Genomic DNA, 13,866 nt, shown 5'->3' with positions numbered 1-13,866 from the left:
GTGCAAATACCATTGCAGGAACTGAATAGAAAAATTGAGTGATTCAAGGTCATTACCTGGGACATATATTGGGACAAGTGTTACTTCCCTTCTTAGCACCTTTGTGGATGTGGTCAAAGCTTTGCTGCTTACTGCATGGGTTGCTTCATTTGCTGAGGAGCTGGAAACAGACTGAACATTGTGCAAGCAACTCTTCTGGCCTCCTGATGGAAGGAAGGACATTGAAGAAGCAGCTGATGGTGAAGGACGCTGCACCAGCTACTCCTGTAGTGATGTCTTGGTGCTGAGATAAGACCATAAGACGTAGAAGCAGAATTAGGCCATTCAGCCGATCGAGTCAACCACACCATTTATTTTCTCTCTCAATACCATCCTCCTGTCTTCTCCACGTAACCTTTGACTCTCTTGCTAATCAAGAACCTATCAACCTCCGCTTTAAATATACCCAAAATCTTGGCTTCCATAGTCATCCATGGCAATGAATTGGACGTTCTGGCTGAAGAAATTCTCCTCATCTCTGTCCTTATATAGTGAGGCTATGCCCTCTGGTCCTAGACTCCCCCACTGTTAGAAACATCTTCTCAATACTCACTCTATCTAGACCTTTCAATATTCAATAAGTTTCAATGAGATCCCCCCACCACCCACCCCACATTCTTCTAAACTCAAGTACAAGCTGAGAGCCATCAAATGCTCCTCATACCGGTATATTAACCCTTTCGTTCCTGGGATCATTCTCATGAACCTGCTTTGGACCTTCTCCAATGTCAGCACATCCTTTCATAGATAAGGGACCCAAAACTGCTCACAACACTCCAAATGCTGTCTGGGGCCTTATAAAGCCCCAACATTTCATCCTTACTTTAAGATTCTAGTCCTCTTGGAATGAGTGCTAACATTGTATTTGCCTTCCTTACTTAATCTGCAAGTTGACCTTTAGGGAGTCCTGCTCTAGGACACCAAGTCCCTTTGCACCTCCGATTTCTGAATTTGCTCTCTCATTTAGAAAATAGTCTATACCTTTATTCCTTCTACCAAACTGCATGACCATACACTTAACCAGATTGTATTCCATCTGCCTCTTCATTGCCCATTTCACTAATCTGTTGAAGTTCTTCGTCAAACTCCCTGCATCAACATCGCCTGCCCCTCAACCTTCCTTTGTATCATCCACAAACTTTGACAGAAAATAACCTGTCCCAATCCACACTTGCCAGATCATCTCTAATACCTGTACCACCAAAATTGGCCTTTCTCCAATTTGGAATCTCAACCCAAGGACCAGATCTGTCCTTTTCCATAATAACCTTGAAACTGATGGTGTTATGATCACTAGATGCAAAGTGTTTCCTGACATAGACTTGTGTCACCTGCCCTGTCTCGTTCCCTAATAGCAGATCAAGTATCAGACACTCTCTCTCTGGGACTCTTATGTACTGATTAAGGGAACTTTCCCAAACAAATTTGACAAAAACTCTCATCCAGATATTTTACAGTATGGGAGCCCCAGTCAATATGTGGAAAGTTAAAATTACCTACCATCTTCTGTTTCTTGCAACGGTCTGCAATCTCTTTACAAATTTTCTCCTCTAGATCCCAGTGGATGTTGGGTGGTCAATAATATAATCACATTAATGTGGTCATACCTTTCTTATTCCTCAGTTCTATCCATAAAGCCTCACTAAACAAGCTCTCCAGTTTGTCCTAACCGAGCACTGCATATATACACGCAAACACGAGGAAATCTGCAGATGCTGGAATTTCAAGCAACACACATAAAAATTGCTGGTGAAGGCAGCAGGCCAGGCAGCATCTATAGGAAGAGGTACAGTCGACGTTTCAGGCCGAGACCCTTCGTCAGGACTAACTTAGTTTGTCCTGACAAAGGGTCTGACTGCTTATATACAAATAAGTTTATTTGGCCTCCTAGTGGTAATACTATGTATATACACGTTCAGTGTTATACAAAGTATAACTCTGGATAGCTCTGGACGATTCTTTGTTCTGCAGTATTTTCTCATTGGTTAACTCTTATCTACAAATTTGAATGGAATTTTCCTTAGTCTGTAGTTTTTTTTAATCTATTCAATATACATAATTGATTTACTTGTTTTTTTAATTTTATTTATTACTTTTTAAAATTTTTTTCTCACTAGATTATGTACTGCATTGAACTGCCGCTGCTAAGTTAACAAATTTCATGTCACAAGCCGGTGATAATAAACCTGATTCTGGTTCTGATATAAAGAGCCACAATTTTAAAAAAAGGCATGGTAGCATTGTGGTTAGCACAACACTTTACAGTACCGGCAACAAGGGTTCAATTCCCACTGCTGCCTGTTAAGAAGTTTGTACGTTTTCCCTTTGACGGCGTGGGTTTTCTCCGAATTCTCTAGTTTCCCGACACAGTCCAAAGGTGAATTGGTGATTGTAAATTGTCGCAAGATTAGGCGAGGGAATAGGGGGTTGCTGGGCATTGAGGCTTGAAGCAGTAGAAGGGTAAATCTACGTTGTATCTCAATAAGTAAGTGTTTGTTTGTGTGTCATCCAGACAGATCATTCTGCACATCAGTATGTCAAGGTAGCACATAAGGAAAGCAAAACAGACAGCAGAATATAATTTGATGGGTCCAGAGACAGTGCAGTACATTGCAAAGACAATACAATGCTTTGGCCATGAAAATGGCCAGGATTGAACGATCAGGAGGTCATCTTTAATATATGAGATGTCTGTTCAAGAGTCTTATCACAGCAGGATAGAAGCTGTCCTTGAGCCTGGTTGCTCATGTCCTTAAGCATTTGTATTTTCTGCCCAATGGGAAGTGGGGAGAAGAGAGAATGACCAGGGTAAGAGGGGTCCTTGATTATGTTGACTGCTTTCTCAAGGCAGCGGTCAATGGAGGTGAGACACATGATAACAGGTTCAGGGACAGTTATTACCCTACAACCATCAGTCTGCCAATCCCCGTGGATAACTTCGCTCACCTCAACTCTGAACTGATTCCACAACCTACAGACTCACTTTTGAGGTCTCTACTGCTCATGTTTTCATCTGTCTATCTATCTACTGGTCTATTGTTTGCACAATTTGTCTTCATTTCAACACTGGTTGTTTATCAGTCTTTGCTGATGTATAGTTTTTTAAATAAATTCTATTGTATTTCTTTATTTTCCTGTAAATGCCTGCAAGAAAACGAATCTCAAGGTAGTATATGGTGACATATATGTACTTCGATGATAAATTTATTTCAACATTGAGACCAGGAGACATTGACAACTCTGCAATTTCTTGCAATCTAGCCATACGAAGCTGTGTTACATCCAGATAATTTGTTTTTTATGGCACATCTGTAAAAATTAGTGAGTGTCATATCCTTAACAATACTCAGATGGCTGACCACAGCACACTTCAAACATTTTGCTATTGAGTTTTCTGAGTGTGTAATGTTTGACTCCTTGGGTTGTGTTTTTTTTTTCCAATAGGTCTCTAAAGAAATACCTTGACCATTTCTTCAGTATAGAGCAGGTAACTTGGTACATAGATCACCTGAGAGAGGGATTGTGGCCAGATGGAAACCCTGCATGTCCACCTCCAAAAAGATCTGATGAAGAAAAAGCCTCTGCAAAAGAAAAGGCTAAAAAAACACTGCTGAGCAAAATTCCAGGTAAAATTCAGTTATCCAGGCATCTGTTTTAATCTTCCACCACCCAGATTCCATCCCTTCCAATTCTTTTCCTGCTCAAGGGAGCAGGCCCGAACTTGTTCCAAGTCTGCCAGTCTTCCTGCTGAACCAAAGCCTGTCACTCTCTCATGGTTAGAGTAATTCCCAGGACTTGTTCCAAAGAAGAGAGGAATTTCCCAGCTCAGCTTTGCCTTCTCTAGAGAATCAGAAAGATGTTTAGAACAACCAGCTGCTTCATCCTCTAAGTAACGCTAGAAATCCAAAATAAAAATAGCAAACGTTGGCACTGCCTCCAGAGATTGAGCAGCACATATGGAGAGAGAAACTGTTAACACTTCAGGTCTCCGATTTTTCATTCTGAAGGGCTTCTACAGATATATAATTTTTAGTTATTTGTTTGCTTATTAAAATGCAACGCGGAATAGCCCTTTCCAGCCCTTCGAGCCACGCTGCCCCACAATCCCACAATTTAACTGTTGCCTAATCACGGGACAATCTACAATGACCAATGAACCTTCCAGCCGGTACATCTTTGGGCTGTGGGAGGAGACCAGAATTTAAAGAACAAAAGGACAGCAAGGGACAAAATTGATCAGCGTGGAGCAGAAAGAGATGGGAGAGATTTTAAATGGATATTTTGCATCTGCCTTTTACTCGGGGACAGACACAGTCTACAGAACTGAGGCTGAACTGCAGTGGGGTCATGGACCATGTACGGATTGTGGAACAGGAGGTTCTTGCTGTCTAGATGGCTGAAGAGCTTGTTTCTATGCTCTGTTTATATTACAAATGGGGATTTTTGACAAGGTAAGCTGCAGGGATAGGAGAAAGGGGGAAGAAAACAAAGGAGAACATCTCCAGTGGAAACTGGGGTAGATTGAAGGACTCAAGTGGTATAACGATCATTATACCAATAAATCTTTTAAATCCAGAACTTTATATGAAATTATACAAAATTATCAGGGGTATAAATAGCATATACAAAATTATGAGGAGTGTAGATAGGGTAAATCCAAGCAGGCTTTTTCCACTGAGGTTGGGTGAGACTAGAACTAGAGGTCATAGGTCAAGGATGAAAGGTGAAATATTTAGGGGACCCCAAGGGGAATTTCTTCACTCAGAGGGTGGTGAGAGGAAACTGGAGCACCCAGCAGAAACCCACAAAATCCTTACAGACAGCAGTGGGAATTGAACATGAGTCGCTGGTGCAGTCACAGTATTAACCTAACCATCACACTACTGTGCTGCCCAACATTAATTTGCACTAACATTAAAACACAGACATTGAAGTCTCATTCATCCTGTCAATTTATAACAAGTATTGCCATTTACTGTGGCCTTGGTCTCTGTGCTCACCACAGGTTGTGTATATGTGTCATTTTAATTTGATTACAAGTTTTGCGTGTGCAAATTTACAGAACTGTAACACTGCAGATGTGGATGACACAAAATTAGGACGTGTTGTTGACACTGAAGAAGGTTGCCATGGATCACAGGGGGCTCTTGATCAGTTAGGGAAGTAGGCCAAGAAATGGTAAATGGATTTCAATATAGAAAAGTGTGAGATATTGGAAAGCCAAAGCTAACTAGAACCTATACTATGAATGGTAGGACAGCAGGGAGTGAAATGGAACCTGCCGGGTAAGTGCAGAGCTCATTGAAAGCAGTGTCGCAGGTAGACAGGGTGATGAAAAACCATGTAGGCCTTCATCAGTCAGAGCTCTAAGTATAGGAGTTGGGGCACTATGGTGCAGTTGTATGATTCGCACTTGGAGTACTGTGTACAGTATTGGTCCCTGTACAGGAAATGGGGTTAAGCTGGAATGAGTGGAGAAAATACTCTATTTACAAGGGTGTTGCCAGGACTAGAGGGGCTGAATTACAGGAGAGGTTGGCCAAGCTGGGTTTATATTTCTTGGAACGTAGGAGAATGGGGGGGGGGGGGTGTAACAAGGTTCCCTCTCATTATATTTACAGCTGCGCAGACCAACCATTGCTCTGAGCAGGAAATTTGCACACGGCCTGAAAACTGCACGTCACTTTAAATGTGATTTTTTTGCAATATGCATACTATGAATATTTAGAATGAAAACTGAAAAGTCACATGATTTACATTTTATTTACTAATAGAAGGGTGTAATGAAATACAATACAGCAAAAAATCTTCGACATTTCGTAAACTTCTTCTTGCCTGTCTTTGTTCCAGCTGCGCAGCAAGAAAGGCTACGTGCGTGGGAGCATTTCAGTTACTGTGCCTCTTAGGGGGAACAGTGGATGGTGACCTTATAGAAGTGTATAAAATAATGAGTGGTAAAGATGAGGTGGATGGCAACAGTCCAAAACTAAGGGGCATAGGTTTAGGGCAAGAGGGGAAAGTTTTAAAAGGGGATTGAGGGGCAATAATTTCACGCGGAGACTGGTGAGTATATGGAACAAGCTGCTGAAGGAAGTGGTTGAGACAGGTATGATGGTATTATTTAACGATAGGTAAATGGAGGGAAAGGCTTAGGGATATGGTCCAATCACAGGAAACTGGGACTGGTTGGATGGGCACTATGATTGGCATAGACTCATTAGGCCAAAGACTTGTATCTGTGCTGTATGACTCTTATGAAGTTGCTGGAAACCTGAAGTAAAAACAGAAAATTCTAGAAATACTCGGCAAGTTTGACTGCATCTGCGGAGACAGGAACAGAATTATTCACCATTACATCATTGAGTTGGTGATCTTCACTCTGTTTTATTTCAGTATTTTTCTGCAAGTTTTTTCCTGGAAATGAAATTGTCAGCAACCTATTTAATATATTTCAAGATACGGAAGCCAATAAGAGATTAGTATATGTAAGTACCACAAAATACTTTCCACTTTCTCTTACTGTATGCAGTTGACAGCTTAGAACTGCTGTTTGCAAGATTGTCAAATGTGTTATGGCAACAACCTTTCCCTCAATGTCAGCAAAACAAAAGAGCTGCTCACTGAGCAGGAAGCGGGGGGACAGTGCACATGCTCCTGTCTTCATCAATAGTGTTGAGGCTGAGAAAGTTAAAAGTTTCAAGTTCCTGGAGTGACTATCACCAGTATTTTGTTCTGGCCCAACCACATTGATGCCACAGCCGAGGAGGCTCACCAACACCTCAGGCAGCTAAAGAAATCTGGCATGTCCTGTCAACCCTTCCCACTATAGAAAGCATCTCACCTGGATATGTAACGGCTTAGTACGGCAGCTACTCTGCATGCGGCCGCAAAAAACTGCAGTGATTTGTGGACATGCTCAGCAGATCACCAAACCAACTTACCCCCCATGGATTCTGTCTATACTTCACCACGCTTCTAAGTATGCCAGCGTAATCAAACCTTCCACCTACCCCGGACATTCTCCCCCTCCCATGGGGAAGAAGATACAGAACGGGAGGAGAAGATGGCAGTGCGCCGCGCGTGCGCAGCTCTCCGGTGAAAAATGATATCGTATCTGTTATATAGGGGCCGTGGACAATTCTGATTTGTTGGAGAATGGAAGTGAAATCACAGAGGAACACCTGGAGAAATTTCTGAAACGCCCGTCTGCTGCTGTTGTTACTGTGTGGTTGGGAATCTTTCGGAGGGTAGGCCTCAAAATCCCCGGCCTTGCCTGCTTTTGGCAACCGAGAAAGAGGTCGAATCGCTCGGACAGAGATGGCGCACAGTACTTGGTGTCGGAGAGCTGATCAGAGCTCGAAGTTTTCAGATGGCTCAGAGTCGGATTGTGGTTGGCATGGCAGGGAGAGTTTTTCTTCCTTCTCCCGTCTGCGTGAGATGTGGGACATTTGAGAAACTTTGAACCTTACTGTGCTCATGGACTTCTTCATCAAGTTATGGTGTTGTGCACTGTTGTAACTATATGTATAATTATGTGGTTTTGTCAGTTTTTTCAGTCTTGGTTTGTCCTGTTTTTGTGATTTCACACCTGAGGAAAAAATGTATCATTTCTTAATGCATGCATTACTAAATGACAATAAAAAGGGATTACGTGTCTTCATGACCTAAGCCTGAAAGAACGTACCACTAGGCTCAAGAGCAGCCTCTAAGCTGCTGTTGTAAGACTATTAAATAGTTCCATAGTATGACAAATTGGACTCCTGATCTCATGATCTACCTCACTATTTCACCTTGCTGTTTGCCTGCACTGCACTTTCTCTGTAGTTCATACACTTTATTCGCATTCTGCTATTAGAACATAGAAAACCCTCAGCACAATAAATACAGGCCCTTCAACCCTCAAAGCTGTGCCGAACATGTCCTTACCTTAGAAATTGCCTAGGGTTACCCATAGCCGTCTATTTTTCTAAGCTCCATGTACCTGTCCAGGAGTCTCTTAAAAGCCCCTATCGTATCCGCCTCCACCACCGTCGCTGGCAGCCCATTCCACGCTCTCACCACTCTCTGAGTAAAAAAACTTACCCCTGGTATCTCCTCTGTACCTACTTCCAAGCACCTTAAAACTGTGCCCTCTTGTGCTAGCCACTCCAGCCCTGGGAAAAAGCCTCTGACTATCCCCACGATCAATGCCTCTCATCGTCTTGTTTTACCACGTTCTACTTCAGTACACTGTGTAATAATTTCATCTGTATGGAGAGAATACAGGACAGGTTTTTCACTGTGCCTTTGTACATGTGACAGTAACAAACCAATTCCAATTCCGTTGGTTCAGAGCTCAGTCTAGATACTTCAGCACAATGGGGAGCTTGTCTAGGAGATGTTCACCTGTCGTTTGGATGAAATGTTAAACCAAGATCATGTCAGAGGAAAAATATAGTTCTTCCCATGTTCTGGCCTTTGTTTCACCTTCAACCATCATCATTAATATTCATTGCACCTTGCTATCATTGCGTTCAAAACGGCTGTCATATTTTCAATATGACTATATCTCACATTCTCTCATTGACCACAAGATACTCTAGAGTTTACAGAGAAAGGTGCGAGAAACAAAAAAATATCCAGTGAGCAGCGGCTCTGTGGGCAACAGCACCGTGTTAATGAGAGAGGTGAGAGGAGAATGGCCAGACTGGTTCAGGCAGTATGAGTGTGAGGGCAGTTTGCTGTTCTCGGTGTCGGATGTGGGAGGCCCTGGAGTCTACAAGCCTCCCGGACGTCTACATCTGCGCCAAGTGCATCGAGATGCAGCTCCTTAGGGACCGCATTACGGAACTGGAGCTGCAGCTCGATGACCTTCGTCTGGTCAGGGAGAGTGAGGAGGTGATAGAGAGGAGCTGCAGGCAGGTGGTCACGCCGGGGCCACGGGAGGCAGACAAGTGGGTCACGGTTAGGAGGGGAAAGGGGAAAGGTCAGGTAATAGGGAGTACCCCGGTGGCTGTGCCCCTTAACAACAGGTACTCCTGTTTGAGTACTGTTGGGGGGGGACAGCTTACCCGGGGGAAGCGACAGTGGCCGTGCCTCCGGCACAGAGTCTGGTCCTGTAGCTCAGAAGGGTAGGGCAAGGAAGAGGAGGGCAGTTGTGATAGGGGACTCGATAGTAAGGGGGTCAGATAGGCGATTCTGTGGACACAGTCCAGAGACCCAGATGGTAGTTTGCCTCCCTGGTGCCAGGGTCCGGGATATTTCTGATCGTGTCCAAGATATCCTGAAGTGGGAGGGTGAGGAGCCAGAGGTCGTGGTACATATAGGTACCAATGACATAGGTAGGAAAAGGGATGAGGTCCTGAAAGGAGAATATAGGGAGCTAGGAAGGGAGTTGAGAAAAAGGACCGCAAAGGTAGTAATCTTGGGATTACCGCCTGTGCCACGCGACAGTGAGAGTAGGAATGCGATGAGGTGGAGGATAAATGCGTGGCTGAGGGATTGGAGCAGGGGGCAGGGATTCAAGTTTTTGGATCATTGGGACCTCTTTTGGCGCAGGCGTGACCTGTACAAAAAGGACGGGTTGCACTTGAATCCTAGGGGGACCAATATCCTGGCAGGGAGATTAGCGGGGGCTACTGAGGTGACTTTAAACTAGAATGGTTGGGGGGTGGGAATCAAATTAAAGAGGCTAGGCGAGAGGAGGTTAGTTCACTACAGGGGGATGGGAACCAGTGCAGAGAGGCAGAGGGGTGTAAAGTGAGGGTAGAAACAAAAAGTACTATGGAGAAAAGTAAAAGTGGCAGGCCGACAAATCCAGGGCAAGCATTAAAAAGGGCCACTTTTCAGCATAATTGTATAAGGGCTAAGAGAGTTGTAAAAGAGCGCCTGAAGGATTTGGGTGTCAATGCAAGGAGCATTCGTAATAAGGTGGATGAATTGAAAGTGCAGATTGTTATTAATGATTATGATATAGTTGGGATCACAGAGACATGGCTCCAGGGTGACCAGGGATGGGAGCTCAACGTTCAGGGATATTCAATATTCAAGAAGGATAGACATGAAGGAAGGGGAGGTGGGGTGGCGTTGCTGGTTAAAGAAGAGATTAACGCAATAGAAAGGAAGGACATAAGCCGGGAAGATGTGGAATCGATATGGGTAGAGCTGCGTAACACTAAGGGGCAGAAGACGCTGGTGGGAGTTGTGTACAGGCCACCTAACAGTAGTAGTGAGGTCGGAGATGGTATTAAACAGGAAATTAGAAATGTGTGCAATAAAGGAACAGCAGTTATAATGGGTGACTTCAATCTACATGTAGATTGGGTGAACCAAATTGGTAAAGGTGCTGAGGAAGAGGATTTCTTGGAATGTATGCGGGATGGTTTTTTGAACCAACATGTCGAGGAACCGACTAGAGAGCAGGCTATTCTGGACTGGGTTTTGAGCAATGAGGAAGGGTTAATTAGCAATCTTGTCGTGAGAGGCCCCTTGGGTAAGAGTGACCATAATATGGTGGAATTCTTCATTAAGATGGAGAGTGACATAGTTAATTCAGAAACAAAGGTTCTGAACTTAAAGAGGGGTAACTTTGAAGGTATGAGACGTGAATTAGCTAAGAGACTGGCAAATGACACTTAAAGGATTGACGGTGGATATGCAATGGCAAGCATTTAAAGGTTGCATGGATGAACTGCAACAAATGTTCATCCCAGTTTGGCAAAAGAATAAATCAAGGAAGGTAGTGCACCCGTGGCTGACAAGAGAAATTAGGGATAGTATCAATTCCAAAGAAGCAGCATACAAATTAGCCAGTGAAAGTGGCTCACCTGAGGACTGGGAGAAATTCAGAGTTCAGCAGAGGAGGACAAAGGGCTTGATTAGGAAGGGGAAAAAAGATTATGAGAGAAAACTGGCAGGCAACATAAAAACGGACTGTAAAAGCTTTTATAGATATGTAAAAAGGAAAAGACTGGTAAAGACAAATGTAGGTCCCTGCAGGCAGAAACAGGTGAGTTGATTATGGGGAGCAAGGACATGGCAGACCAATTGAATAATTACTTTGGTTCTGTCTTCACTAAGGAGGACATAAATAATCTTCCAGAAATAGTAGGGGACAGAGGGTCCAGTGAGATGGAGGAACTGAGCGAAATACATGTTAGTAGGGAAGTGCTGTTAGGTAAATTGAAGGGATTGAAGGCAGATAAATCCCCAGGGCCAGATGGTCTGCATCCCAGGGTGCTTAAGGAAGTAGCCCAAGAAATAGTGGATGCATTAGTGATAATTTTTCAAAACTTGTTAGATTCTGGACTAGTTCCTGAGGATTGGAGGGTGGCTAATGTAACTCCACTTTTTAAAAAAGGAGGGAGAGAGAAACCGGGGAATTATAGACCGGTTAGCCTAACGTCGGTGGTGGGGAAACTGCTGGAGTCAGTTATCAAGGATGTGATAACAGCACATTTGGAAAGTGGTGAAATGATCGGACAAAGTCAGCATGGATTTGTGAAAGGAAAATCATGTCTGACGAATCTCATAGAATTTTTTGAGGATGTAACTAGTAGAGTGGATAGGGGAGAACCTGTGGATGTGGTATATTTGGATTTTCAGAAGGCTTTTGACAAGGTCCCACACAGGAGATTAGTGTGCAAACTTAAAGCACATGGTATTGGGGTAAGGTATTGGTGTGGGTGGAGAGTTGGTTAGCAGACAGGAAGCAAAGAGTGGGAATAAACGGGACCTTTTCAGAATGGCAGGCGGTGACTAGTGGGGTACCGCAAGGCTCTGTGCTGGGACCCCAGTTGTTTACAATATATATTAATGACTTGGATGAGGGAATTAAATGCAGCATCTCCAAGTTTGCGGATGACACGAAGCTGGGTGGCAGTGTTAGCTGTGAGGAGGATGCTAAGAGGATGCAGGGTGACTTGGATAGGTTGGGTGAGTGGGCAAATTCATGGCAGATACAATTTAATGTGGATAAATGTGAAGTTATCCACTTTGGTGGTAAAAATAGGAAAACAGATTATTATCTGAATGGTGGCCGATTAGGAAAAGGGGAGGTGCAATGTGACCTGGGTGTCATTATACACCAGTCATTGAAAGTGGGCATGCAGGTACAGCAGGCGGTGAAAAAGGCGAATGGTATGCTGGCATTTATAGCGAGAGGATTTGAGTACAGGAGCAGGGAGGTACTACTGCAGTTGTACAAGGCCTTGGTGAGACCGCACCTGGAGTATTGTGTGCAGTTTTGGTCCCCTAATCTGAGGAAAGACATCCTTGCCATAGAGGGAGTACAGAGAAGGTTCACCAGATTGATTCCTGGGATGGCAGGACTTTCATATGAAGAAAGAATGGATGAACTGGGCTTGTACTCGTTGGAATTTAGAAGATTGAGGGGGGATCTGATTGAAACGTATAAGATCCTAAAGGGATTGGACAGGCTAGATGCAGGAAGATTGTTCCCGATGTTGGGGAAGTCCAGAACGAGGGGTCACAGTTTGAGGATAGAGGGGAAGCCTTTTAGGACCGAGATTAGGAAAAACTTCTTCACACAGAGAGTGGTGAATCTGTGGAATTCTCTGCCACAGGAAACAGTTGAGGCCAGTTCATTGGCTATATTTAAGAGGGAGTTAGATATGGCCCTTGTGGCTACGGGGGTCGGGGGTATGGAGGGAAGGCTGGGGCGGTGTTCTGAGTTGGTTGATCAGCCATGATCATAATAAATGGCGGTGCAGGCTCGAAGGGCCGAATGGCCTACTCCTGCACCTATTTTCTATGTTTCTATGTAAACTGACAGGAAGTCGACAGTAACTCAAATAAACACAAGTTACAACAGTAACACAAACAAAACAAGAGAAAATCTGCAGATGCTGGAAATCCAAGTAACACACACAAAATACTGGAGGAACTTAGCAGGCCAAGTGGCATCTACAGAAAAAAGTAGTCAACGTTTCAGGCCGGACGGGCTGAGGAGTAGGTTTAAAAGGTGGGGGGAGGGGAGAGAGAAACGCAAGGTGGTAGGTGAAACCGGGAAGGAGGGGGGATGAAGACGTGGTCCCAGAAAAGGATACATGGCTGTGGTAGCGGGTCTGGGTAAGCACGTGGAGGCGGAGAGCAGCAGGGATCACAGAGGGGGAGTTTCACCGAACGCCTGTCAAAGGGAAGATTTAAACTTCTTCAGTGTAGGCATGCCTGGAAAAGACACAAAATGCTGGTGGAACTCAGCAGGTCAAGCAGTATCTATGGAACTGAACAGTCAATGTTTTGGGCTGAAACTCTCCTTCATGACAACAGTGGTGTGCAGAAGAGCATCTCTGAATGCATATCACATCAAACCTTGAAGTGGATGGGCTACAGCAGCAGAAGACCATGAATATACACCCAGTGGCCAGTTCACTAGGTACAAGAGGTATCTAATAAAGTGACAACTGAGTGTATTTGGAGAGTGTTAGGTTTGTATTCATTTCATTGATTTCTGGGATAAATAGATTGTTCTGTGAGGAGAGGTTAACATTGGACAGTACTCCGTGGAACATTGAAGAATGCAAAGGGGGACATTCAAGGTTTTGAAAGGGATTGTCAAGATAGATCCTAGCCGGAAATTCTGGAATTAAGCAACATGGTCTCAGGATACCAGATCAGCTACCTAGCAATGGGATAAGGAGAATTTTCATTGCGAAGGCTTGTAAATCTTCACAACAGAGTACATCAGAGTTTGGATGCTCAGTTGTTGTGATGTTCAAGCCACAGACTGATAGATTTTTTAAAAACTATATAGATCAGGTTGGCACAGTATCTGCCATAGTCCTACTGAATAATGCAATATGCTGGAACAATGGAATCTACTGAATA

At 43.9% G+C, this 13,866-nt stretch overlaps 1 protein-coding gene across 3 annotated transcripts in view; it reads left to right on the top strand.

Moving 5' to 3' along the window:
* Nucleotides 1-13,866, top strand: part of LOC140204338 (sorting nexin-25) — a 101,319-nt gene that overhangs the window by 81,787 nt on the left and 5,666 nt on the right. For 2 of the 3 annotated variants that reach the window (XM_072270986.1, XM_072270987.1), the window contains 2 exons: nt 3,484-3,665; nt 6,433-6,524. In XM_072270986.1, the coding sequence (XP_072127087.1) occupies nt 3,484-3,665; nt 6,433-6,524 (274 nt within the window). Of the gene's footprint in view, nt 1-3,483; nt 3,666-6,432; nt 6,525-13,866 lie in introns of those variants that run through there. The other variant, XM_072270988.1, reaches the window with a different exon arrangement.

The sequence above is a fragment of the Mobula birostris genome, chromosome 10 (genome assembly GCF_030028105.1).
Source record: "Mobula birostris isolate sMobBir1 chromosome 10, sMobBir1.hap1, whole genome shotgun sequence".
NCBI classification, from domain to species: domain Eukaryota; kingdom Metazoa; phylum Chordata; class Chondrichthyes; order Myliobatiformes; family Myliobatidae; genus Mobula; species Mobula birostris.
This window is presented reverse-complemented; position numbering and strand designations above follow the sequence as displayed.